Genomic DNA, 27,847 nt, shown 5'->3' with positions numbered 1-27,847 from the left:
CTACAGAGACCCACACCTCTCACTCACTTTGCAACGAGCGCTCCCTACCAGTCAAGCTGGTTCTTCTCGCTGGCGCCGCGACCCTGTGCCATCCTCTGACACGTGATGAGAGCCTGTGGGGCCATTCAAACACGTGCCTGAACGTGTTCACGCAAACACGTACAATCCCACAGTGCAGCTGTTACAGAACATGCCAGTGGGACAGTATGGCGGTGAGCCATGCTTCCAGCAGCTTTCCAGCATGTGCATGGGTGATCGTGCCCTCACTCACCTTGGCCAGCCTGCTGACAGCTTTAAAAATTGTCCAGCACTCAGTGACGAATAGTGACCATGTGTTGCTGTGGAGTGCCCAGAATTCGTGAGAAGCAGCTACACCCATCTGGCTGATATTTAAGTAAATACCTGTTTTCCTAAAAGCATTATTAAAACACTCTTTACATGCAGCACTTTCATATTATGAGTGTTATATAGTATCATTTATAGGGGGTGTCTGTGATTACTAATTCATTTGAAAAGGGGTCCTTCAACCAAAAAAGTTTGAGAACCACTGTCCTAAATAATTTAATGTCTTGCTGTTTCCCTACATGTGGTATGTTCCTGTTCTCAATTACATTGGTTTGATGGGAAAGATACAGATTGGGGGTTGTGCATTTGGGGGGGGGTGGGGTTGGAGAGTAGAAAGGCAAGTTCTTGCCTGGACTTCCTGTTAGGGTGCTCTTGATGAGGCTTGACTACCATTTCTCTTGGTGGTGTAATAGATTTTGAAGTAACTTGTGTTTAATTAGCTTCTAGGTATTCACCTCTGCTTATTTTTTTGTGGAAATATTGCTATTTTAACCCAGTTCCATGGAAGAGAAGTGTGTTTGATTGCTCCCACAATGGCCGAAGCAGTAGAAGGCACCTTCTGGTTTGGCACCAAGCCATCCACACCAGACAGCCCCAGGCAATATTCCTGTCTCTGCTGAGTTAGCTGATCTCTCAGGGCAGGAGTTGGGGAGTTGCCGTTGACCTAGGCACTGTTGTAAAGTGTGTGGGGATTCCGCGTGAGAACAGAATTGGGCTTGGCTGTGATGCCAATACTGCATGTCTAGGTTCATGCATGATGATTCAGGACTTGGGTGAAGTACTATTGGATTGCCAGTGTTGTTGGAATGTATCCCAGTCATAATTAGCACCTTCAGGAGAAAGACTGCAAGGAGGGAAGGGGAAGGAAAAGAAGTTTTGTTTTGAATCGTCCTAAGTTACATTATTTCTTTCAAGTGAGGTGAAAACGTATGACCCATCTGGGGACTCGACTCTACCTTCTGTCCCAAAGAAGCGGAAAATCGAGGAAGTGGATGATGAGGAAGAGGAAGAACAAAAAGAAGTTAAGCCCAAAAAAAAGGCCCGACTTTCAGAGCCTCCTGCGACAGGTTAGTCTCCAGGAAGGTTGTAACCGTGCATTCGGATCTTCAGCCATGTAAGCACGTTTAGTCTTTTCGGTGGATCCTGTACTGGTGCAAGTAACACTCTAATTGTACAGCAGGTCAGGATGCAGGTTGGGATTCCTGGCTGCGATGAGGATATCTCTTAAGCTTGAAACTCTTGACTCCAATGTGAGCTGGTTGTGTAAATCTGCTGTCCTGCATTTTCAGGATTCTCAATCTCATTCTTGTCTGGATGGCAGGTGGAGGAGATTAGGTTTTCCCACACGGAGGTAGGGTTACTCCTGCTCCTGGCAGCTTGTTCAAGATCAGCTTGGATCAGGCTACCTGAACTTGGCTATGGGTGTGCAAGGCATTTTTTCCTCTGGATCTCTAACCATAAAAGAGCATTTCATCTCTTAACAGGCAATACCTCTGAAACAAATAGTAAATTCACTATGTAATTGTAGTGGGTAGTGATTTTGCCATTTCCCCCCCCCCCCCCCCCCCCCCCCACCCAATCTCCCCCGAAAGCACCGACTTGCTGGGTTCAGAGATGCAGAGGTGCTGCCTGTTCTCTGGTACCTTGTGCAAGTGGCCATTCTTCCTGTGCTTCAGCTGCTCACTGCCCTTGCCTGCTATCCTGATACTTGATTTTAAGTATAAAATTGTAGCTCTTTCATTTTAAAACTGAGTTACTCCCTGTTTCAAAGTTTGGAGCTTCCAAGTGATGTGGTTTTGGGTTTTTGATCTTAACTGTCAGGCAAGGGGGCAGTGAGTTGCTTCCTACCATACGCACGCTCCTGTTCCTGACTGGACAGGTTCTACAAACCCATGAAGTAGTACTGGTCCAGATGCGGTCATACTAAAATACTACTTGTTTTCATAGAAGCAGTAGAAGAGGGTGAGCCATCCACAAAGAAGAAAAAGAAGAAGAAAGATAAGAAGCAGGAGGTGGTAGTAAAACTGGAAGAGGAGGAGGAGGAACCGTCACCATCTTTTGTTACAGAAGAGGTAAGAACATGAGAATTAGGATATAGATGTAAGTAGTATTAATGCCATTACTCTCTCTAACCCTGGTCATTCCCCCTGATATACCCCGCATCTCTGTTCCCTTAAGTCAAAGGGACGCAGATTTGAACATCTATAGTGGGCAACTGGTTTAGCCATCCATCACCAGATCTGGCTGGACCACATAAAGCATTATCGGGTCCTGCTTTCCATTGCTAAAACAGCTCACTATTCAAAGATCATTCTGGAATGCAAAAATAACCCCCAGCTATTCTTCATCACAAACCGTCTTCTGAAACAACCCACCCGTGCCTCCTCCACCCTCTGCTCCAACAAGAAGTGTGAGGAGCTCATGGACTTTTTTTGTCACAAGGATCAAGACCATCTGTTAAGCTGCCTCTGCTGCTTCCCTCCCTTCCCCTAGCCCACTGGACCAAACTTCCCCTAATTTTCCCTGCTTCCCTGGCCCTGAACTCGCATCTTTCTTTAGATTCTATCCCATCTCCTGCCTTGCTCTGTCTGAGACTCACCTCCTGCTCCCTCAACTCTATTCTGACCAAACTGTTGACCACCCAACTTCCTTTCCTGGGCCCCAAGTTAGCTGATATTGTTAACGGTTCTCTCTCCTTGGGTACTGTCCCCTCCCCTTCAAATCTGCTGTCATCGCCCATCTCTTTTTTAAAAAAAAACACCCATGACTCCTCTGTCCTTGCAAACTACTGCCCCATTTTCAACCTCCCTTTCCTCTCAAGTCCTTGAACATGCTGTCGCCTCCCAAATCTGTACCCATCTTTCCCGCAACTCCATGTTTGAATCCCTCCGATCCCTGCCACAGTACTGAAACAGCCCTTATCAAAGTCACAAATGACATTCCGTGTGCCTGTGACCGTAGTAAACTATCCCTCCTCACCCTTCTCTCCCTACGTGCAGTCTTTGACACAGTTGACCACACCATCCTCCTCCAACGCCCTTCTCTGTCGTCCAGCTAGGCGGAACTGCCCTCGCCTGGTTCCATTCTTACCTATCGAATCGTAGCCAGTGAATCATCTGCAATGGCTTCACTTCCCACTGCTGCACAATTACTTCTGGTGCCCCCCAAGGGTTTAATCCTTCGTCCCCTTTTATTTCTCATCTACATGCTGTCCTTCAGGGATATCATCTGAAAGCACAACATCAGGTTCCACATGTGCACTGACGATACTCTGCTCTATCTCACCATCACCTCTGCACCACTCCACTGTCTCTGATTTGTCACACTGCTTGACATCCAATGTTGGATGAGCAGAAATTTCCTCCAACTAAATATTGGGAAGACTGAAGCCCTTGTCATTGGTTCCTGCCACAAACTCCATTGCCTGACCACTGTTTCCATCCCAGGAAACTGTCTGAAGCTGAACCAGACCGTTCGCAGTCTTGGTGATGTGTTTGACCCGAGTTGAGCTTCCGACCACACGTCCGCTCCATCACCAAGACTGCCTCCTTCTACCTCTAACATCGCCTGACTCTGACCTTGCCTCAGCTCATCTGCTGAAACCCACATCCATGCCTTTATTACTTCTAGACTTGACTATTCCAATGCTCCCCTGGCCGACCTCCCATCTTCCACCCTGCATAAACTTGTGCTCATCCAAAACTCTGCTGCCCGTATCTTAACTCGCTTCATGTCTCATTCACCCATCACCCCTGTACTTGCTGGTCTGACAATGCCTCAATTTTAAAATCCTCATCATTGTTTTCAAATCCTTCCATGGCATCGCCCCTCATCTCTAACCTCCTTCAGTACTGCACTGAAGTGTCCGCCTGGATTTTGTGCTCAAGTCCCAGAGTGGGGCTCGAACCCACAACCTTCTGACTCAAAGGTGAGAGTGCGAGCAGTGAACTTGCTGACTCTGGATGACTGTGCAAGCATTGGTGCATTTATCCTTAAAGTTATCAAGGAACTGCTTGCATTTTCAATAATCAGAAAATATTAGAAATACATAAAAAGGTTAAATGAACAACTGAAAGATGAATCTCGACTAAAGCTGCCTCTTTTTCTGATGTCAAGCTGATCTGTTGTGTACTTCCAGGCCTTTCTGATTTTTATTTCAGATTTCCTCAGTTCTGTTCTACTTTCATTCTTTTGTTCAGTCCTTTCATTCACTACTGTTTCTGTTAGTGAATTCTCATCCCCCCCCAATGGCCTCACCCCTTCGTATCTCTAGTCTCCTCCAGCCCTACAACCCTCTGAGATACCTGCACTCCTCCAGTTCTGGTCTCTTGAACATCCCTGATTTTAATCACTCCACCATTAGCGGTTGTGCTTTCAGCTGCCTGGGCCCGAAGCTCTGGGATTCCCTTCCTACACCTCTCCACCCCTCTCTTTTTAAGATGCTCCTTAAAACCAACCTCTTTGACCAAGCTTTTGGTCACCTGCCCTAATAACTCCTCCTGTGGCTTGACGTCAAAAATGTTTTAATTGTTAATGCTCTTGTTAAGTGCCTTGGGGTGTTTTGCTACATTAAAGGCGCACTATATAAATGGTAGTTGTTGTAGTGGGTAACTTGGTGCCGTTATCACAAACACATCAGTATCATTAATGTTAAAAAAAAACAAAAAAAACACAAAAAAAACAAACAAAAAAAAACTGGAGAAGTCTATTTATGCAGCTCCCTTGTATTCCTCCATTGGGGCAGTTGGTATGGAATAGATGTGATGTGTTGGGTTGATGTCTGTGCATATATCCACTCCATTGAATGAGAATTTGCTTTTGCTCAACTGACCACTCGGTGGTGAGTAGGGGCGCAGTGTGGATTCCTTTGCCCTCCTGGGGCTGCACTGCATGAACGGGCCACTTGCAGAATCTTTTAAAAATTACAGCACAGGAGGGACCATTCGGTCCAACTCCCTGAAAATTTAGTCCCATTCCCCTGCCCTTTCTCCTTTTCCTCTTTTCTTTCAAGTGTTTATCCATTTCTTTTTCACAAGCTACTATGGATTCTGCTTCCACTGTTTTTGGGAGCGTATTCCTTGTGCTTTTAACTCTGCTCGAAAAAAGGGCTGTTTTAGTGAGATTTCTACCTTCTAGGTATCAATTTATCATATGGTGGAAATGTTTTTTCTGCTGTTTGCATTGCTAAGACACTTAATTTTGAACAGCTCATCAAATCTCCTTAACCTTCTTTGTTATAAGGATAAGACCCCCAGTTTCTCATTTCCTAACTAAAGCCTCTCATCTCTAATATTTGTGAGTCTTGGGCACCGTCTCCACAGCCTTGACGTCTTTCCTAAAGCAAGGTGCCCAAAACTGAACCCATTGTTCTAATTGCAGACTAACCAATGATTTATATAGGTTTAGCATTAACTCGTTGCTTTTGTACCCATTTATAAAACCTAAACTCCCATATCTTTTTACAACTAAGTTTTCTATATATGTATCTCTCCTTTTATAAAAAAAAATTCCCATTTAGTGTATATTTCCTCTCAGTTCTTCTTCCCAGCTTGCATTTCTCCACATTAAATTTCATCTGACATCTGTCCAGTCAACTATGCCCTCTTAAATCTGCTTACAGCCCTCTCCACAGTTAACCACTCTTTGTGTTGCGTGCAAATTTTGATAATCATGTATAGGTGTGATGTATATAATATTAGTAGTGATCCTGACACTGACCCAGGAGGACTCTGCTGTTTGCATCCTTCCAGTCGAAAGACATCCATTAACCAGTACTCTATTTTCTGCCCTATAATCAAACTTCCTATCAATGCTACCACACACCCGCTGTGATTTTATCCATAAGCCCCTTATGAGGCGCCTTATCAAATGCCTTTTGCATATCATTACCTTTTTCAATTCATTGTTAGTGCACCAAAGAAATTTATTAAATTTGTTAGACATGACTGGTCTTTTATAAATCCACACTGGCTGTCCTTAATTAACCCTTGTCTTTCTAATTTTATCCTGTTAGGACCTCCAGAAATTTATCCTTGCATACTTGAAGAGGAGTTACATGAGCTTACTTATGATCATCTGTTCTTGGCCAGACCGTCCTTTAGCTCCCACAGTGACTACATTGGTAAACCAGTGAGACTCAAACATCCCAGGCTGAATCCATACTCTGTGCTAAGCTACCTGATCTCAGCCAGGGCTGCAGTTGGTGATGCTATAATTCGCCTCTGTTACTGAATTGGGGAAGAGGCAAAATTGGCCATGGTTCCCTCCTGCTCCTGATCCCTGTTTGGTGACCCTTGCTAGAAAGTGCACGCGTATGGACATGCAGTGAGAATAGGACCTGTGTACGATGTACCCAAATACATGCTGCAACAAACTGTCTGGGGTGACTTGTGAAGAGTAATGACTTGGGTGTGGAACTGTTCTACAAATGGGATTAACATCTTTGAGAGAGCTGGGGCATTTTGCCCTTTTTCACAGGGTTCCTGCTGTATGTTGCAAACCTATGGGAACCTGTCTTGGATGTTTGGCTTCCTCCCTCATGGAGGGAACACGGTGATAGAGGGGTAATAATTAACAGTTTTGATTTCCTTTTCTTTTCACAGACCCAAGAGAAAGGGAAAAAGAAGAAAAAGAAAAAAAAGAAAATTAAAGACGAGTGAAGTGTCTCCAGTCATGAGGCTGTTTGAAGCTCTACTGAGCCCTGACAAAGTGCTCATTTTTTTAAAAACAAGGGAAATGTTTTCATAATGCAGGACATTTGCATTGTGACTGCAGTTATCAGAAATGTTCTATTGAAACAAGTCCTTGCTATTGTATTTTTCTGTAAAAATTGTTCACCTTGTAAGTGAGAAATGCATCCTAGTTTTTTTTTTTTTAAAAAGGCTTCCTTTGTTGATTCCTGTCCTCCTTGTCAAATATAAACTAACCCAAAACAACTGGCCATTCAGTGTCTGCTTCAGTAACATTCACACTGAGTAATATCTGTGTTTTATCAAATACATTTCCTTTGTGCAGATAGAATGCACTGGTGATGGGACAGAAATCCTGTTTTTAAAAATTGGAGTTCATTTTTTTAAAATGGGTATTAGTATAAGTGACCATGAAGCTGTCCGATTGTCTTAAAAACCCAACTGGTTCACTGATGTCCTTTCTGGAAGGAAACTGCCATCCTTACCAATGTTGCCCATAAGCTGCACTCCCCTGCGCTGCCTGCCTCCCCCAGCCCATTCAAACTTTTGTGCATGCGCAGTATCTACAATGTAAAAGCCGGTGACCGGCCTGCAGATGACTGTGCAGCTTAACGGGAACATTGGTCCTTACCCAATCTGGCCTGTATGTGACTCTCGTCCCACACCGTGGTGGACTTTTAACTGCCCACTGAAGTGGACTAGCAAGCACTCAGTAACCACCACCTTCTCAGAGCAACTAGGGATGGGCAATAAATGCTGGCCTTGCCAGCGACGCTCGGATCCTGAGAATGAATTTTTTTTTTAAATAGGCCTAGAAGGTCCCAGGTTCAGCGGAGGTCGTTGGCTTCATCCTCCTCAGCTGCACTTCATGTGTGTGTGAACCAGATTGCTTATACACCAGTTTACTTGTTCATGGGGAAACCTAGAACCATGATGACTGTTAGTAAAGTAGCCAATAACAGCCATGGTCTTATGCTGAGTTGGCTCATCTTAGCCAGGGTGGGGATTGGGGCATTGTACTTGGCTAGGAATGGGAAAGAATTTGGCAGTCTTTGGTCCAAGTCACTGTAGAGTGATTCCTGCAAGGAAATGGCATGTGTGGACAGAATCCGTGTTCTAGTGCACCTGAAGGTTGTCCATTTGGACAAGATCACAGAGAGCTGCTGGTGACCATTGGAATGTACTCCACTTGCTTTCAGAAGATGGGAGAAAATTGGCAAAATACAGCATAACATTGGGGTACAGTACTGGTGGGTACAAGTCTGTCGCTAACACTGGTACAGTACTGCTGGGTACAGGTCTTTCACTAACATTGGGGTATAATACTGGTGGGTACAGGTCTGTCACTAACACGGGTACAGTACTGGTTGTAATAGCTGCCTGGTGGACTAGTAATGTATATAATAAAGCCATGTGCAGTGCAGTTCTTACCGGAAGCCATGTTGTGCTGTAGTGGTGTATGCTGTGTCTCAAGATATCTCAGAATTGGCGATTGAGGATTACCCAGCTGAAATTTTTGTTGGAGGATAATCCTGCCAACCGATAGAGGGACTGTTGGAAGTTCTTCATTTTGCAGAAAAACTTATAAATCCAACTGTCGACGTTGCCTGAGGGTGCTTGGTGAGTTCCATCGCGACCGAGACACTTTTGGAGTGTATGGAGCGGCTAGAAATGTTTTTCACCGCGAATAGGATCATCGAAGTTCCTGATGATGTAAACCGTAACTGGGCAGTTTTAGAAATGAAACGGGCTTTTTTTTGATTGAAGCGGGCCCCAAGGTATATGAAACTGAAAAATGTGTTTGTTCCCACTAAGCCAAAGGACACACCACTGAAGGAGATCCTAACCAAGTTCAAACAGCACTACAGTCCTGAGCCCCTGGAAATTGGAACACGTGATGAATTAAATGATGAGGGTATCGGAGTACATTAGTTTTAAAAAAGCTATCCACTCAATTTTGGCAACTTTCAGGACAGCTTTGCATGTTGAAAAATGAACGTATCCAAAGTAAATTATTGACAACCCCAACTTGACTTTTGATTAGGCTTGTCAGACACCTATGTCGATGGATATGGCCGACCAATACTCCCGAGAGTTCCGCGCCATTTCCAGTTGGACAACCGAGGTGAATCGGCTGCAGGCTAAAAGTAAAAGGCAGCTGGGCTCCAAGGCTTCAGCAACTGGCCATGGTAACAGTGCATTGAAGCCATGCTATCGGTGCCTGGGACAACACTTCACTCAAAGTTGTCCTTATGTGAAGGCAGTGTTTCTACTGCAAGGAAACTGGACACCTTGCGAAGGCATGCCAACACAAGAGTAAACTGACAGGCAATGCTAGAAGTAGAAATCGGCAGACACTACATACCGTTGAAGAGAAGCAGCAGGACGAGGAGTTTCTGGAGATTCACGTCATCAGGAGCACGAAGGTATCTTAACAGCAATTCGCGAGGTATTGTCATTCAAGTAGATGTCGCAGGAACCAGGATACCCATGGAAATCAACGCTGGTGTATCCATGAGCATAGTACCGGAATCACTATATCGTGACAAGTTGCGTGATTATTGACTAGAGAAATTGAAGGTAGAGCTGCGAGGCTACTCAGGAGAGCAAATCCCTGTAGTAGGAAGTGCCACCTTACCAGTGAAATATAAGGCTTCGTGGCAGGAGACAAGCCTGCCTTAATAGGTAGAAATTGACTGGGATCACTGAAGCTGGATTGGAATGAGATTGTTAGTGTGGAAGCGAAATTTGCATCGAAAAGTCGTCATCAAGCAGTAGCCGAAGGTGTTTAGTGAAACGGGCAGTCCAATCCAAGACTTCAAGGCGAGTGTCAGAGTGCAGAAGGACGCAAGACCAGTTTACTGCAAGCCACGTCCCGTACCATACACACTCGAGAAAATTGAGCAAGAACTCAAAAGACTAGAAACTGAGAACATTATCTCTGTGGTAAATCTGAGTAATTGGGCTACATCCATTGTTTTACCTAAGTCAGACGTACGGTTGTGGTGCTTATAAGGTAACCATAAACCAGGTTCTAGAGTAATTACCCAATACGTTGCCAAATGTGGAAGATTTGTTCACGGCGCTGACAAGTGGCCAGATCTTTGAAGTTAGATCTAACAAACGCCTACCTACAACTTGAGTTAGATGAAGAGTCCAAATCATGCTGGATACCCACCGAGGCCTGTATCGGTTCAATAGGCTACCATTTGGAGTGTCTTCTGCCCCTGACATATTCCAGGGGGTGATGAACCAAGTTTTGCAAGGGATTGAAGGGGCAGTGTGTTATTTGGATGGCATACTCATTTCAGCATCAAACAGGCAAATCCATGATGTGTTGAATGAAGTGCTCAAACGGCGAGAGAAGCACACCGTACGAGTGACAGCTCACAAGTGTGAGTTTCAAAACTCAGTGGAGTACTTAGGGCACAGCGTAGACAAAGATGGTTTACATCCAACCAAGGGAAAGCTGGATGCAATCAGAAATGCACCCATTCCCAAGAATGTCTCTGAACTTCAATCATTTTTAGGTCTTTTGAATTATTACAGGAAGTTCTTCCAAACTTGGCTACATTATTACAGCCACTGAATGAGCTGTTGAGAGAACAGGTCCCTTGGAAATAGTCAAAAGAATGTGACACAGCATTCAGAGTGTAAAAGCCAGTTCACCATGATGCATCTTAGAGATCAAGCTAGTGTGTGACACCTCTCCATATGCAGTTAGGGCAGTGATCTCTCTTGTACAAGATAGGGGGGAGGAGACCAATTGCTTTTGCTTCGCGCACTCAAGTGCCAATGAGCGGAATTATGCGCAGATCAAAAGGGAAGCTTTGTCATTGATTTTTGGGGTCAAGAAGTTTCACATACTTGTTTGGTCGTATGTTTACCATAGTTACTGACCATAAGCCCCTGACAGCAATCCTCCATGCAAAGTCCCCAGATCCAACCTTAGCTGCAGCCCGAATGCAGAGAAGGGCTTTGATTTTGTCAGCATATACGTATGACATTTGAGTACAGACGAGCAGCTGATCACAATAATGCTGATGCTATGTCCAGCTTGCCATCCCCATCACAAGTTACACCCAATAAGGAAAAAGTGTTCTATTTCTCATACATTGATGAGCTGCCAGTCACAGCTGAAGAGATTGGTAGGGCAACCTAAAGTGACCCAATTATGTCAAAGGTGCATGATTACATAGCAAATGGATGGATGGCCAAACCAGATATCAGAGGAAGATAGCCATCCATACTTGCTTCGTAAGAATGAATCGTCAGTGGAAAAAGATTGTATCATGTGGGGAGCAAGAGTGGTTAACCCAAATAAGTTCAGGTCTAAATTGTTCGTAGATCTTCATGACCAGCGCCTGGGAATATACTTGACCAAGAGCTTTGCACGCAGTTACTTATGGGGGCCAGGCTTAGATAAAGAGATAGTGTACATAGCCAGTCAGTGTACAACATGTTAATCAGTGAGCAAGAAACCACCATCAGTACCATTACAGCCATGGAAATGACCTCCCAGAATGTGGCAAAGTTTACATATAGATTTTGCTGAGCTAGAAGGATAGCAATTGTTCATAGTGATAGTCACTCGAAGTGGGTAGAGGTGTTTCCGATGTGGATAATAACAAGCAAAACACGAGACAATTTGCGAAGATTGTTTTCTTCATACAGCTTCCCAGAAGAAATTGTGTCTGATAATGGGCTGCAATTTTGTTCAAAAGAGTTCACACAGTTCATGAGCAGAAATGGTGTGAAACATAGAAACATAGAAGATAGCAGGAGTAGGCCATTCGGCCCATCGAGCCTGCTCCGCCATTCAATGCGATCATGGCTGATCATCCAAATTCAGTACCCTGTCCCTGCCTTCTCCCCATACCCCTTGATCCCTTTAGCCTTAAGAAATATATCCAACTCTCTTGAATATATTTAATGAACTGGCCTCCACCGCCCTCTGTGGCAGAGAATTCCACAGGTTCACCACTCTCTGGGTGAAGAAATTCCTCCTCATTTCAGTCCTAAATGGCTTACCCCTTATCCTTAGACTATGACCCCTGGTTCTGGACTCCCCGGCCATCAGAAACATCTTTCCTGCATCTAGTTTATCCAGGCCTGACAGAATTTTATAGGTTTCGATGAGATCCCCTCTCAATCTTCTAAACTCCAGTGAGTATAAGCCCAATTGACACAATCTCTCCTCCTACGTCATTCCTGTCATTCCTGCCATCCCAGGTATCAGCCTGGTGAACATACCAAAGTTCCACTGTACCACCCTGCTTCAAATGGTGCAGCAGAGCGCACACTACAAATTGTCAAATGCGCCCTCATCAAGCAAATGCTGGATCCAAATCCAAAGAAACGTCAGTTGTCTTTGAAAGTTCTGTTCAAGAAAGAAGGTATCCTCTTCAAAACAGAAAACCAGTGGTAAAGTTTAATCTGTAAATATGGAAAATAAGTTTGTGTTACAGAATTCTATAGTAGAATTTGGAAATATAAAATGGGATCCATTTGAGAAATGTATACCAAGAGTTGTGTATACCATGCAAGTCATGTACAATGATTATTTGCTATGATACACTTCTCCCTCCTTATTGAAGAAGTTAAATAGAGCCACCTGGTGGACTACTGATGTATATAATAATAAAGCCATATGCAGTGCAGTTCTTACTGGAAGCCATGTTGTGCTGTTACATATATATATATACTATGTCTCAAGTGTAGGGGTTTGCAATATCCCTCAGCCCCGAAAATACTGGAGATATTAATCCACATCGTGGACGGAGACTGTGCGTGATTTTAAATTGTCTCTGGGTTGGACAATGTTTTAAAACATGCCCAGAACCGCAAAAGGCTGCGTTGAGATGGACAGCACGTGGACAACACCGGAATCAAGGAACTTCGTGGAAAAAATTCACACACTTTAAGACAGCACATTTTATTTTTAAAAATGTACTCTTGAGTTTTGAACTGTGTAAATTGCAAAGGGGTTTAAAAATGGCCGTCAGAAAAGCATGGCCAAGGATAAAAGGCTTCGAAGCAGCTCGTGGATGTCTGTGAAAAGTGGGAGGATCAAGCAGTGGCAGTCAGATTCTGTCAATCAAAAAAAAAGGGAGTTTCCCTTCCCTACAGAGGCAATGTTTGTTCAGGATGTTGACATAAGGGATTATCCACTTGAGACTGCAGTTTCGGTGACCGCAGGACAAAGGGGCTTCTGTTTACATAGTAATCCAACTCCATTCAAAGCCCAGCACACAATTGAGACACACCTAAACTACGGAAGAGATTTTTTTTTAGACTAAGAAAAGGAATGAATGGGTTTGAATCACCCATTACTCAGACAATAGGGCAGTTGGGTCCCTTTTGTTTTAGCCAGATGAACTCCGGATGTGAGCGGGAACATTTCGGCCCCAGAATGAAGACACATTCAAACCACCCCAAGCTTTATTCAAAACCCATTCCAGACAAAGGAAGCAGTTTGGCCACTGGGAAATAGCCCATTTGAATCAGCCAATCAGGGCCTTTCTCTTGTGTATTCGAACTTTTTGGCGCGAATTTGCACACAGACCTTTTCAGCACCAAAACAGCAGGAGCTCACAGGATATAAAGATAGCTTCTCAGAAGCATCTCCCGCTCTTGTTCCTTGGACTGCAGGTGAGCTCTTCTCTCTCTATGGACCACAGGTGAGCAGGTTTCTGACTCCTCAGCAAGGCAATCTAGTAAGGAGTTAGAGAGGTGGTAATTTAAGGGAAATTGCTAAGATTGTAAGACTTACATTGTAGCCATTTATCCCTCATTTTTGCCGTCTGCCTTCCCCTGTTAAGCAATTTTATATTGATCGTGTGGTGTAGTTTTCTTTAGTTAATAAAATTTGACTTTCTCACATCCAGACCATTTGTCCGTTTTAATATATCATTAACTATAAGTTCCTCCAGTCAGAACTGGAAGGGTGGGTTTAGCGATTCGAAACTGCTGTTTGGTATTGGTCTCAGTGCGGTGGGAAAAAAGGCTGCTTGACCAGGTAAATTACCGTACACCAGGTAAAGGAAGGTAAATTACCGTAAACCAGGTAAAAGATGCCCCCTGCAAACTGGTGATGGTGGCAGGACTGGAGGCAGTTTTTGATATGATGTGGTCTGGATCTGGAGAAAGCATCAGCTTTTGCCTTTCTTGCTCACAGTCTGTGGGCAGTCCTGCGGAAGGTAGCAGCAGTGTGTAAGCTGACCTATTATAGTATAGGTGGCCAGGTTAAAGAGGCCAAGAATCGGGAGTCCGAGTTTGGAAAATGCCAGGTGGAGGTAGATGAGGCCAGAGATAGTGGGATGAGGCTGCGGGAAGAAAATGCACGCCTCACACTAGAGGTCACGAAATGCCAGACAGAGATAGAGCGCCTTGTGCAGGAAGTCACAGAGGCTAGGGACAGTGAGATGAGGCTACAGGAGGAAAACGCACACCTCACCCAAGAAGCTAGCGAGGGCAAAAGCCATGTGAGGCACAAGATAGAGTTCCTAAAGTGCCAGTTTACAGAAGCAAGGAGTAACGAGATGAGACTGCGGGAAGAGAATGCCCGCCTCACCTCAGAAGTAACAGAGCAGGAGGAAATGGTTAGGGAGGTAAAGGCAGCTTATAAGCTGGCCTGCGACCAAAGGTTTGAGGAAGCAGATCATGGCCCATGTAGGGCAGAGATAGAAAGCCTGAATATGGCTTTAAAAAGAGCAAAAGGGATGATTTGTCTGATCAGCCCGAAGGCAGGTCAGCTGGATTTTACTGGCAACCTAAGTAAAACAGCCCCACAGGCAACACCCAGGGAAAGGTTGGCTAGGGAATTAAAGATCCCAAGACAGCAGCCCACAGCTCCGAGTTTTGAGGAGCTCTGGCAGCCAGAAGGGGTGGTAGGAGAACGCCAGCAGGACCCGCTAGGCAGGCGGGGACCAGGACCAGTGTACCCCCTCCGACAACGGAGGGACGGTCCGCCCGTGAACGATAAAGCCAGGGCCCTCGCAGCCCCAATTCAGAAGGCAGAGACAGAAACTCCTCCCGATACAGTCGAGTCCATCTTGGAGGCGATAAAATCTTTCCTCAGGGCCAATCAGGGAAAGGTAGCAGCCATCAGTGGTGCTGCAGCCCCCTCGCCCACCTCTGCCTCCCCACTATGACTGGAGCCCGCGCAGCCTGTCCGTCTGTGTAATCTCCGGTACGATGAATGGAAGAGACCGCTCGTACAGATGGATGTAGAGAAGGTTACAGGGACTTATCTATTGGATACGGGGGCATCATGCACCGTGATCCATACGGATAATCCCACCACCTCACCTCTGTCTGACAGGGTTCCATACATACTATCAGGATTCACTGGTCAGGAGCAGGCGGGGGTATACTCCAGACCCCTCTCAGTCCATCTGGGCATGCTCCAAACTAAGTGGACGTGCATCCTAGCAAGGTGGGAGGCGGAGGGGGGAAAGGGGATCCTAGGAGCCGACTTCATGGTGAGCCATGGGATCCTCGTGGATCTCCGCAACCATTGCCTTTGGGGGGCTAGCACAGACAGGGAAGAAGGTGTAGTGGTCATCCCGGGCAAGGAGGGTAAGGGGACCTTGTGTACTGTGAAGCCCAAAGAAGGTTACGACCTCGGGCTCATGGTAAATGGGGTCCCGGAGGCACTGCAGGCAGTCGTGCAGGCAAACCTCACAGTGTTTACCACCCATAAACACGACTGCGGGAGGATCACAGGGTTTGAGGTTAAAATAGATGGGGACCCCATGACCCGACCACAGAAGCAGAACAATTTCCCCAAGGAGGCAGAACCCGACATGGAGGCAGCCATCACTTCCTTAGTTAAACAGGGAGTGTTGAGGCCCATAGCCACACATGTTAATTCTCCGCTTTGGCCGGTTAGGAAACCGGACAATTCATGGAGAGCCACGGTGGACTATCGGGTGCTTAACAGCAATATCCCCGCGTGTGCCCCCACAGTAGAAGCAGTGGCTAATCTTATTAGCAGTATTCCAGCATCCGCGAACACATTCACGGTGCTGGACGTTTCAAATGGGTTCTGGTCCATCCCTTTAAAACGGGAGGGCCAATATAAGTTTGCCTTCACCTTTAAGGGACAGCAGTATACCTGGACCTGTCTGCCACAGGGTTTCCACAACAGCCCCAGCATCTTCCACCAATGCATGAAGGATAGTTTAAAGGAGTTCAGTCAGCCCACTCAGTTACTGCAGTATGTGGATGACCTGCTCTTATTTACCAACTCGGTTGGAGAGCATGGCCCACTGCTGGCTGAGCTGCTGGAGCTGCTGCAGAGAAAGGGGTTTAAAGTCAACCCCAAGAAGATGCAGATTGGTCAGCAAGAAGTTAAATTCCTGGGTCTGACTGTCCGCACAGGAGAGAGGGCCGTAGATAAGGCAAGGAGGGAAGCGGTCCAGGAGTTACCGATTCCCAATTCAGTAAGAGGGGTGAGGTCGTTCCCGGGATTGACGGGGAACTGTAGGGATTTTATAGAGGACTATGCAGCCACAGCGGCCCCTCTGCTCCGTCTCCTACACAAGGGAATGGAGTGGTCCTGGGATGAGGGATGCCAGGCGGCATTTGTTAAGTTAAAAGGAGACCTGCAGACCGCACCAGCCCTAGGAGCGATAGATGGGAAAAAGGAGTTCTTCTTGGAGGTAGCAGCCAGCGGGAATAGTCTGAGTGCTGTGCTGCTCCAAGAGCGGCACAGTAGGCTGAGATCCATGGTCTACTCCTCCAGAGTCCTCACGGATGTGGAGAGGAGCTACTCCAACTGTGAACGGCACCTTTTGGTCACACATTGGGCTGTGAAAAGATCTTTAATTTTCACAGGCACCTCTCCCATCACCCTCCTCACACACCACACACCCACTCAGATGCTTTTGGATGGGAGGATTAAAGATGGGACAGTCAGCAGCATCCACATTGCACGCTGGACCCTTCTCCTCTCACAGATGGATCTGAAGGTAAAGGGCCTTTGCGAGCCAAAGCATGCGGCCAATATGGTATATCCTGGAACAGCCCATCGGTGTTCCATAAAAGGGGTATGGGAGGTGAACATAAGTTTACGGGCCGGGATACATTCCTCAGGCTGTGAGATCTATGTAGACGGTTCCAGCATGGTATCCGCTGGGGTACGACTCACGGGTTGCAGGATCTTTGACCCAATGGCAGACATTGCCTTGGCAATCAAGCTCCCTAACACCATGAGTGCCCAGCAGGCTGAACTGTCCGCGGTGATGTACGTGGTTACACACCCCGACACCTTCCCTACCCCGTATACGATTTGCTCTGACAGCATGTTCACTTGCAACTCGTGTACGGAGTACCTGGCCATCTGGTCCCGTCGTGGGTATACCTCCGCCAACGGGAAGCCCTTGACAGTAAAGCCTTTGCTGGAGAAAATCCTGGCAGCTGTGGGGGAGGAAGGTGCAGTTTTCATCCATAAGGTGAAAGCCCATTCCTCCACAGAACCCCGCAGCCAGGGCAACCAGCAAGCCGACATGCTGGCCAAGGGGGGTGCACACACAGGCACTTTCTGGGACCCGTATGAGTCCGGGCCCATGGCAGCAGTTAGAGGCAGGGATGGGACTCAAGGGATCTCAGGGGCAGTGTTAGCCCTGGACCTTAAGACAGTCCAAGCCCAGGACCCTGTTCTCAAAACTGTTATCAGTGCAGTGATGGAGGGCAGGAAGTTAGAAGGCCCTTACGGCGCAGCCCCCTCTCCATAAGGGAGGGCATGCTGTTCAGAGAGGAACAGTGGGTAGTGCCCCAGCAACACCGGAGGGAGTTCTTTCAACTGGCCCATGAGGGGCCGGGAGCGGGACACCCCGGGCCTGAGACCACCTGGCAACGGGTGGAACAGGCGGGATGGTGGCCAGGACTCCGGGATGATGTCCGCGAGTTCTGTGCTAGCTGTCTTGTGTGTGCAGCAAATAATCCCGATCCCCACAAAAGGAAGGTGCCCATGGGACACATTAGGAGGGTGGAGGGACCATGGCAGTTGATCCAGATCGACTATATAGGGCCCTTGCCCACCACCCAGGGAGGCTATAAATACTGCCTCGTCCTGGTGGATGTGTTTTCCAAGTGGGTGGAAGCCTTCCCCTGCAGGACAGCCACAGCAATGGGGACTGCAATGATCTTGGTGAAGGAGGTGTTCTCGTGGTGGGGACTGCCCCAGTTCATGGAGTCCGACCAGGGAAGCCACTTCACTGGCCAAGTCATGCAGAACACCCTCAGGCTGCTTGGTATTCAGGGGAAGTGGCATGTCGCTCACAATCCCCAGTCCTCAGGGATTGTGGAGCATATGAACCGTACCCTTAAAGAAAGATTGAGGAAAGAGGTAGTGGGGTCGCCCCAAAAATGGGCAGAGACCCTACCTCTGATCCTCATGGGGATCCGGGCCAGCCAGTCCAAAAGTACAGGGTATTCACCACATGAGCTCATGACCGGCAGAGTTATGAGGACCCCCACTCATGTCCTTGCCCCAGTCCTCACTGAAGGACAACTGCAGGAAATAAACCAGGATAAATTCGCCCGAACCCTCCTCGAACACCTCAAATGAATTTATAGGCAGGCAGCAGACAGCATGGGGAGGCAGCATCGGAATAACCGGCTGCGGCTCGAGCCTAGCAAGAGCCACCAGTGGGAGATAGGAGACCTAGTGATGGTAAGAAACTATGCCCGGGTGGGAAGCTTAGAGCCACTCTACATGGGACCCTATAGTATAGTTGATAGGGCCAGCCCCATGGTCTATGCAGTAAAACTACCCCGGTGCACAAAGTAGTTCCATGCCAACCAATGTAAATTGTATAAATCTGACCATACAAGTTCAAGTTCACAGGCTGTAAAGACAGGCACTGTGGCTTGTTCCAAGGGAAAAGTTGTCCGGCCCACCAATTGGGACACTTCCCCGCCCCAGTGGGACCTAAGTTTTGGCCAAAGTTTAAATTTGAACCAGTTATTTGGCTCAGAAACAGAGAAACAGCAACCTGAGAGCAGAAATCTGCAGGCTGCTGCCAGTTCATTCACAGAAAAGACTGCCCGCGCATGCGCAGTTGCTGGTCTGGAGACAGGAATTCCCCAGTCTTTTGAACAACAGGTTCGTGCAGGCGCAGTCGCGCGCCTGAGGGGAGAGGTTTCCCAACACCAGGTTCGTGCAGGCGCAGTTCCCCAGCCTGTGACCCCAGCGGCTCCTCATCAGTTTTCCCACGCAGGCGCAGTCGCCTGTTTGAAGACAGAGGCTTCACAGCTTCTGCCGGGGGACTCCGGGGAGGAGGTTCGCGCAGGCGCAGTTGCCTGTGGGACCACAGCGGCTCCTCTTCGGTTTCCCTGTGCAGGTGCAGTCGCCTGTTTGAAGACAGAGGCTTCACAGCCTCTGCCGAGGGACTCCGGGGAGGAGGTTTGCGCAGGCACAGTCGCCTGTTTAAAGGGACAAGCTTCCCAGCCTGCTTCTAGAGTGATTCCCCCTATGGTGTGGGACTCTGGGGAGGAAGGGATAGCAATTCCTCTTGCAGGGGAGCCAGTACCAGGTTTTGGACCTGGAGAGGAAGATTTTCAGCCACCAGCAGCGGGTGGTGAGGGGATACCTGCCCCCAGTACAGGAGTGGGTAGGGGAAAGGAGACAAACCCGGAGTACCGGCAGGCTGCCAGGTATATTATACAGTCCGGGCTGTTTGCACCAGGGGGAGAAGGTTCCCAGCCAGCTAGGGCTGTGACCCAGGCTCAGGGTCTGTCAGCCAAAGTTCCCCCCACAGAGATGCCCCTCAGAAGGTCTCTTCGGGTGCCCCAGCCCAAGAAAGCATGGTCACCCACTTTACAGTGGGGTAGGGCGGACTCCTGAACCAGGGAGAAGCCTAAGGGCAGAGGTCCCCAATCAGCAGCCATAAGCTGCGAGGGACCAGAAGCTGGAATCAGTCCAGCTTCGCTGCAGGCAGCAGTAATCTGCGACAGTGACACCAGAGATTAGCCTGGCCATCCGGAGATGGGCGGCATTTGTATTATAGCTTTGTGTTAAGTAACTAATGTATATAGCTTGTTTTTAAGGTGTTTGAATTTTAAGTTTAGAATTTACTAGAAGTTTAAAGTTTAAGTTTATAAGTGTGCCAAATGCTTTTATTTTGGTCCGAGGTCGAGGGACCCGACCATGTCTCCACCTAAGGCAGCAGGTCAGTGAGAGACCTGGCTGCATGTCCTTTTAAGTTTTTTACAGGAGAGTGGACAAAGGAGCAGCCCTGTTCGCCCAGCCCAAGCTGGGCATCGAATGAAGATTTACAGAATGTTGGGGATCACCTCGCCACTGGACAAATCCAGGAGGAGACCCCGCAGCGACCTTCGGGAGAAAGCGGACAGGGTCCGGAGGAACTTGCTTACTCATCCTACGCGGAAGAGATGGCCCCAGCTGGGTGGGGCACGGCCCCCAACCCAGCACTATCCTGACCGAATTTCACTTGCGGGAGACCTCGCTATTGAGGAGTCATGGTGGGGAAGCATGGGCGCCTTGGCAGATAGGGACGCGTTCCCCGGGAGTGGGTGGTGATGGCCCGGGAAAGATTGTAAAGGGGAGGGGGAGACCCAAGAGTCACGTGGGTGCGTTCAGGGAAGGGAGGAACTCACCCGGGGCCCATGGGCAAAGTTGGAGTGTAAGTGTGGCTGGGGAGGATGAGTGGGTGGCGGGATCTGGGATCCAAGTTTGAGTGTGGGGCCAGTGAGAGCCGCCACACAGGCACCCATCACTCTCTCCAGCCAGTCGAGGGAAGACGGGAGGGGGAGGGACTGGGAGTCACGATCCCATACTCTCTGGTCTCGGTCTGTGAAACGTGAGGGGTACCCCACCTCCACAAAGGGACAAGGGAACGGCTCGGGGCTGGCGGATCAGACTGTTCTGACAAATCCATTCCGTATGTTTTAAAAGTTTAAGATCATTAAAAGGGGGGTGGAAGGAACATTTACTGCCCGGGTGGGAGGAGCAATACCCACTCGAATTTCGCGACCCATCATTGGCACGTGATGGTCGGGTTTTATTTCAGCATTTTGTTTCATATGTTTAATGAAGATTTTTGTATCTTGTTTTACAGTTCCAAGTGGTACAGTTCCAAGTGGTGCAGAGGCGTAGGACCCTCTCCATGCTTGGAATCATTTTGATTACATTGTATAACCAAGATTGCAACATTTTGTAATATGTTATAATGTAACAAGTGGTGCAGGGGTATGAGACCCCTTGTTGTAACATTTTGTAGTTGATGTATCTGTAGATGCTTACCGTACCACGGTTTTTCTCAGATATAAGGGGAATAGACGGGTCGGGGGATCAGTGACAGGTAGCTATAGGTAAATATAGGGGATGGTTGTTTGGCGGGGGTCAGAAAACTTGGCTCACTTTCTTCAAGTGGATCCTACAAGCAAGTTCGAAGTATCCAAAGGGAGGAATGTAGGGGTTCACAAAATCCCTCAGCCCTGAAGATACTGGAGATATTAATCCACATCGTGGATGGAGACTGTGCGTGATTTTAAATTGTCTCTGGGTTGGACAATGTTTTAAAACATGCCCAGAACCGCAAAAGGCTGTGTTGAGATGGACAGCATGTGGACAACACAGGAATCAAGGAACTTCGTGGAAAAAATTCGCACACTTTAAGACAGCACATTTTATTTTTAAAAATGTACTCTTGAGTTTTGAACTGTGTAAATTGCAAAGGGGTTTAAAAATGGCCGTCAGAAAAGCATGGCCAAGGATAAAAGGCTTCGAAGCAGCTCGTGGATGTCTGTGAAAAGTGGGAGGATCAAGCAGTGGCAGTCAGATTCTGTCAATCAAAAAAAAAAGGGAGTTTCCCTTCCCTACAGAGGCAATGTTTGTTCAGGATGTTGACATGAGGGACTGCAGTTTCGGTGACCGCAGGACAAAGGGGCTTCTGTTTACATAGTAATCCAACTCCATTCAAAGCCCAGCACACAATTGAGACACACCTAAACTACGGAAGAGATTTCTTTTTAGACTAAGAAAAGGAATGAATGGGTTTGAATCACCCATTACTCAGACAATAGGGCAGTTGGGTCCCTTTTGTTTTAGCCAGATGAACTCCGGATGTGGGCGGGAACATTTCGGCCCCAGAATGAAGACACGTTCAAACCACCCCAAGCTTTATTCGAAACCCATTCTGTGGTGTATGTGCCTTTAAGAGCCCCAGGTGTGCGTAATGCCGGTAATTGCCACTTGGGCTATATATGCCTGTGTATTGTGTATATCCTTTAGAACCCGCCCCCCCAGACTTGCTTAGTAAATACCTATGAACCAACTCCTGTCTTCAGTGTCTTTATCTACACACGGACACTACAGTGGCGACGAAGTGGAAACAGACTTACCTGCAATTCGGCAGCACCTCAGGGACATCGATTCCTCGGGCGTCCAGAAGACTCAAGGAAGTAAGAGAAACTGTGGTTTCACCAGCTGGCCAAGCTGGTGGCAGGTACTGCGCTAATCCTTCCTGGGCGTCAGGCTGGGGCTCCAGCGGCGGGCTCTACGGCTGAGACAGGCAACGAAATCGGAGGCAAGCAATAATGGACTGGGAGGGAGCACTCGGGAGACGGCCGGCGCGGCAAGCAGGTCAGCGTTCAGACCTCCGGCGGGAACGAGTCTCCAACAGTAAATTAAAGAAAAAATTAAGAGAACGGAAACCGCAGTAAACAGCGTTGTTATCGGCAGCAGCGGCGGGAAAGCGCGGGAAGCGCCAAATCCTTGCTACAGAAAAGAAAAAAAAAGCGCGGGAAGCGCAATATCTTTTCTGAAATGCCTAATTCTGGCAATATTGATGCTTTTGATAGCGAAAGAGAGCCTAATTTTGGCAATATTGATGTTTTTGATAACGAGATAGAGGATTGGACCACATATGTGGAAAGAGTGGAGGTATATTGCACCGTAAATGGAATAAAAGATGAAAAAAAAGCTTCAGTGCTTCTGGATCTAATGGGCGCAAAGACATACAAGCTGTTACGAAACTTAATCACTCCAGCCGAACCAATGGACAAGAATTTTGAGGAGATTGTTGATACCCTACACTGTCAATTCGAGGCAGGACTAGCAGATTCTCTGCGAGACAAATTCATCTGCGATCCCCTAAGTGTAGAAACACAAAAAAAGGTATCTTCTGAGAAAGATTTAACACTGGACAAGGCTTACAGTGCAATAGGAGCTGCAAAGATACAGCAAAGGCCACAGGGCTTCGGCACCCATGAAATGACACGGGGTTTCGAGAGATGTTATCGCTGCGGCAGATCCACCCATGACCAGAGGGACTGCTGGTTCAAGGAAAAAGCATGCAGGCGATGCGGAAAGATGGGACACATTCCACGGGTGTGCCGATCTGAAAATAAAAAATCCACTAACGGGAAAAGAATCAATAAGGAAAAGCACAGAAAGGTACAAATGATGACGGACAGTAGCTCCGAAGACCAGAAGAGCGATAGCGACTCCAGGAACAAGAGACTAAGCTCTCTCAAATTATATAATGTAATTGCCAAAGAAGATTACCAGACCATTTGGGTTACCCTCACAATAGCAGGGTCCCCAGTTAAAATGGAGCTAGATACAGGATCAGCTCTGACCGTCATAAATCGACGGGATTACGAGCGGCTATTTCCGCATATACCTTTAAAAGACACATCCATTATCTTGAAAACATATACGGGGCAGAAAGTATACCCCAAAGGAAAAATAAGGGTGCCCGTTGTATACAACGGCAAGGAAATACAGAAGTTGTATTTATACGTTCTACAAGATGGTGGTCCACCGCTGTTGGGACGTGAATGGATCAGAAAAATACGTTTAGACTGGCACTCCATTCAGGCACTGACGGTGACCAGTAAGGAAAAAAATGATGATGACGTCATACCTGAACGATTAAAAGACATCTTGGCCAACGCCAAGGAAGTGTTTCAAGAGAAACTAGGAACCTTGAAAGGCATCACCGCCTCAATAAAAGTGGAAGATGCAGCAATTCCCAAGTTTTTTAAGGCAAGACCGGTGCCATACGCAATTCATCCAGCAGTCGAGGCAGAGCTGGAGAATTTGGAAAAGGCAGGCGTATTATCTAAAATAGATTGGAGCGAGTGGGCAACACCCATCATCCCAGTCATGAAGAAAGCATTGAAGGGTGATGGATCTGAAGAACAGAGAAAAATTCGCATCTGTGGAGACTTCAAGGTGACTGTAAACCCGGTCCTTCACACGGTACAGTATCCTCTTCCGAGGATAGAAGATATTTTCTCCTCACTATCCGGAGGGAAACGTTTCACCAAAATTGACTTGGCACAGGCATATCTACAGATGGAGGTTGAGGACGCCTCTAAAAAGTATCTCACAATAAACACACACAAAGGCCTGTACCAGTACAATCGACTGGTTTTCAGAGTAGCATCCGCTCCAGCTATCTGGCAAAGAGCTATGGAGCAAGTCCTGCAAGGGATTCCGGGGACTCAATGCTACCTAGACGACATCCTTATAACAGGAGAAAACGACAATGAGCACCTTGCCAATTTGGAGCAGGTGCTCACTAGGCTGAAAGAACGGGGCCTACGAGCAAATCGCCCCAAGTGCAAATTTTTCTGAAATCAAATATCATATTGTGGCCACATAATAAATAAGGGTTGCATAAGTCACCTGAAAAAATTGAGGCGGTCATAAAAGCCCCAGTACCTGAAAATGTTTCACAATTAAGGTCTTTCCTGGGATTAATAAATTACTATCATAAATTTTTACCGAACTTATCAACTCTTCTACACCCTCTTAATGAACTGCTACAAACAGGAGTAATTTGGAAATGGAACGAAGACTGCAAAAATGCCTTCCATAAATGCAAAGACTTAATCACATCCAAAGAAGTTTTGGCTCATTACAACCCATCACTGCCAATCAGACTGGCGTGCGATGCATCCCCTTACAGCATAGGAGCAATATTATCACATAAATTCCCTGATGGCTCGGAATGGCCGATAGCTTTTGCGTCACGCTCATTCAATTTAGCTGAGCGTAACTATGCCCAAATCGACAGGGAAGCAGTCAGCCTGGTATGGGGAGTAAAGAAATTCAACCATTACCTACATGGACAAAAATTTACCTTGTTGACTGACCATCAACCCCTCATCTCCATATTCAACCCTAAAAAGGGTGTTCCCATTATGACAGCACAAAGGCTACAGCGGTGGTCCCTTTTTCTAGGGGCACACCAATACAACATAGAATACAAAGGATCAAAACAGCATGGGAATGCTGACGGTTTATCGCGCCTACCGTTGCCAACGGTAGAAGAGGCACCTACAGTAGACCCAATGGAGATGTTCCACTCTACCATAGTGGAATGTCTACCAGTAACAAATTCTGCCATTGAAAGGGAAACGAGAAATGACCCGACTCTTTCATGGGTCTACGATTTAACAGTGAAGGGATGGCCAGCACATGGCGAACCACTGTTGCCAGCATTCTCGCAAAGAAGAGAACAGCTGTCAGTGTGCAGAGGAACCTTGATGTGTGGATCCAGAGTGGTGATTCCACCCAAACTCCAGGATAAAGTGCTAAAGGAGCTTCACGAGGGGCATCTGGGTGGAGTGAAAATGAAGAACCTAGCCAGGGCGTTTGTATGGTGGCCAGGTATCGATGGAGACATCGAAGAAATGACCAAGAGCTGCCTAGGATGCCAGAAGGTCCAAAACGCTCCACCACAAGCCCCTCTACATCCATGGGAGTGGCCCTCATCTCCCTGGCAAAGGGTGCACATCGACTTTGCTGGTCCATTTATGGACTCAATGTTCTTAATTGCGGTTGATGCACACTCCAAGTGGCCGGAGGTAATAAAGATGTCCTCCACCACCACGGAAAAAACCATCACAGTATTAAGGACCATATTTGCCAGGAATGGGCTGCCTGAACAGATCTGTTCTGATAATGGACCGCAATTTGTGTCCGAAGAATTCAGAAAGTTCTTAAAAAACAATGGGGTTAAGCACTACACGTCCGCCCCATACCATCCCGCCACCAATGGATTGGCTGAAAGGTTTGTCCAGGCCTTCAAGAAGGCCATAAAGGCCATGGGTAATGAAGACATAAAACTTCAGCACAAGGTGGATAACTTCTTATTCGCATACAGGAATGCAACACATAAGGTTACAAACCAAACTCCCGCCATGATGTTTTTCAATAGAAACCTAAGATGCCGGCTGGATTTGGTCAAGCCCAACATCAGAAGGGACGTGGAGAACCGGCAGTTTCAAGGCATGAATGAAAGGCCAACTAGGGCCTTCCAGATAGGCCAACAGGTTTTGGCCCGGGACTACCGTACCGAGAAATGGCAGCCTGGAACTATCTGCACACGACTAGGACCACTGATGTATACCGTGGACATCGGAGAAAGCATAATAAGGCGCCATGCTGACCAAATCATAAAGTCATCCGAAAAGGGACAACCTACACCACCACTCTATACATCTAATGATGAAGTAGAGATACCCATATCTACCTCCGATCCGGTGATACTGGAACCCGATGAACCCGACACTGGCATTCAAGCCGAATCAGCCTTGCCAGAAGAACCTGCTACACCACCAGAAACTACTACACCCCCGAGGCGTTATCTGGACCGAGTCAGGAAGCCTCCTGAGAGACTAACTTATAATTAATTAATTACAGCAATGTATATTATTTTGCGTATAACATGTAATTAATAATTACTTAAAATATGATGTACTGGTTAGCTAAAAAGGGAGGAATTGTGGTGTATGTGCCTTTAAGAGCCCCAGGTGTGCGTAATGCCGGTAATTGCCACTTGGGCTATATAAGCCTGTGTATTGTGTATATCCGTTAGAACCCCCCCCCAGACTTGCTTAGTAAATACCTATGAACCAACTCCTGTCTTCAGTGTCTTTATCTACACACGGACACTACACATTCAGACAAAGGAAGCAGTTTGGCCACTGGGAAATAGCCCATTTGAATCAGCCAATCAGGGCCTTTCTCTTGTGTATTCGAACTTTTCGGCGCGGATTTGCACACAGACCTTTTCAGCACCAAAACAGCAGGAGCTCACAGGATATAAAGATAGCTTCTCAGAAGCTCTCTCTCTCTTCTTTCCTTGGACTGCAGGTGAGCTCTTCTCTCTCTTACTCTTTGAACCACAGGTGAGCAGGTTTTTGACTCCTTTCAAGGCAATCTAGTAAGGAGTTAGAGGGGTGGTAATTTAAGGGAAATTGCTAAGATTGTAAGACTTACATTGTAGCCATTTATCCCTCATTTTTGCCATCTGCCTTCCCCTGTTAAGCAATTTTACATTGATCGTGTGGTGTAGTTTTCTTTAGTTAATAAAATTTGACTTTCTCACATCCAGACCATTTGTCCGTTTTAATATATCATTAATTATAAGTTCCTCCAGTCAGAACTGGAATGTGAGGTTTAGCAATTCGAAACCGCTGTTTGGTATTGGTCTCAGTGCAGTGGGAAAAAAGGCTGCTTGACCAGGTAAATTACCGTAAACCAGGTAAAGGAAGGTAAATTACCATAAACTAGGTAAAAGATTGGAATTGGTCACAGTGCAGGCAAAGGCTGCTGACCAGGTAAATTACCGTAAACCAGGTAAAAGATGCCTCCCTGCACAAGATATCACACTGGTGGGCACAGGTCTGTCACTGTATAGCACTTGACTGGCAGCAAAGTGAGCTGATGAGGTAAGTGCATTGCACAACATTTGATTACAATCGATTTAGTGCGATATTCCCTTCAGCATATTGGTATGTAGGCACTGACTAAGTGATGACAACAC

General features: G+C 47.0%; 1 protein-coding gene across 2 annotated transcripts in view; it reads left to right on the top strand.

Moving 5' to 3' along the window:
- nop58 (NOP58 ribonucleoprotein homolog (yeast)) overlaps positions 1-7,285 on the top strand; it is a 58,760-nt gene extending 51,475 nt beyond the window's left edge. For both annotated transcript variants that reach the window (XM_085980518.1, XM_085980519.1), the window contains 3 exons: positions 1,261-1,412; positions 2,293-2,417; positions 6,948-7,285. In XM_085980518.1, the coding sequence (XP_085836644.1) occupies positions 1,261-1,412; positions 2,293-2,417; positions 6,948-7,004 (334 nt within the window). In that variant the 3' untranslated portion in view covers positions 7,005-7,285. The remainder of the gene's footprint in view (positions 1-1,260; positions 1,413-2,292; positions 2,418-6,947) is intronic.
- The last annotated feature ends 20,562 nt before the right edge of the window (positions 7,286-27,847 follow it).

The sequence above is a fragment of the Somniosus microcephalus genome, unplaced genomic scaffold, assembly GCF_052327205.1.
Source record: "Somniosus microcephalus isolate GS21.2 unplaced genomic scaffold, FLI_Smic_1.0 scaffold224, whole genome shotgun sequence".
Classification (NCBI taxonomy): domain Eukaryota; kingdom Metazoa; phylum Chordata; class Chondrichthyes; order Squaliformes; family Somniosidae; genus Somniosus; species Somniosus microcephalus.
This window is presented reverse-complemented; position numbering and strand designations above follow the sequence as displayed.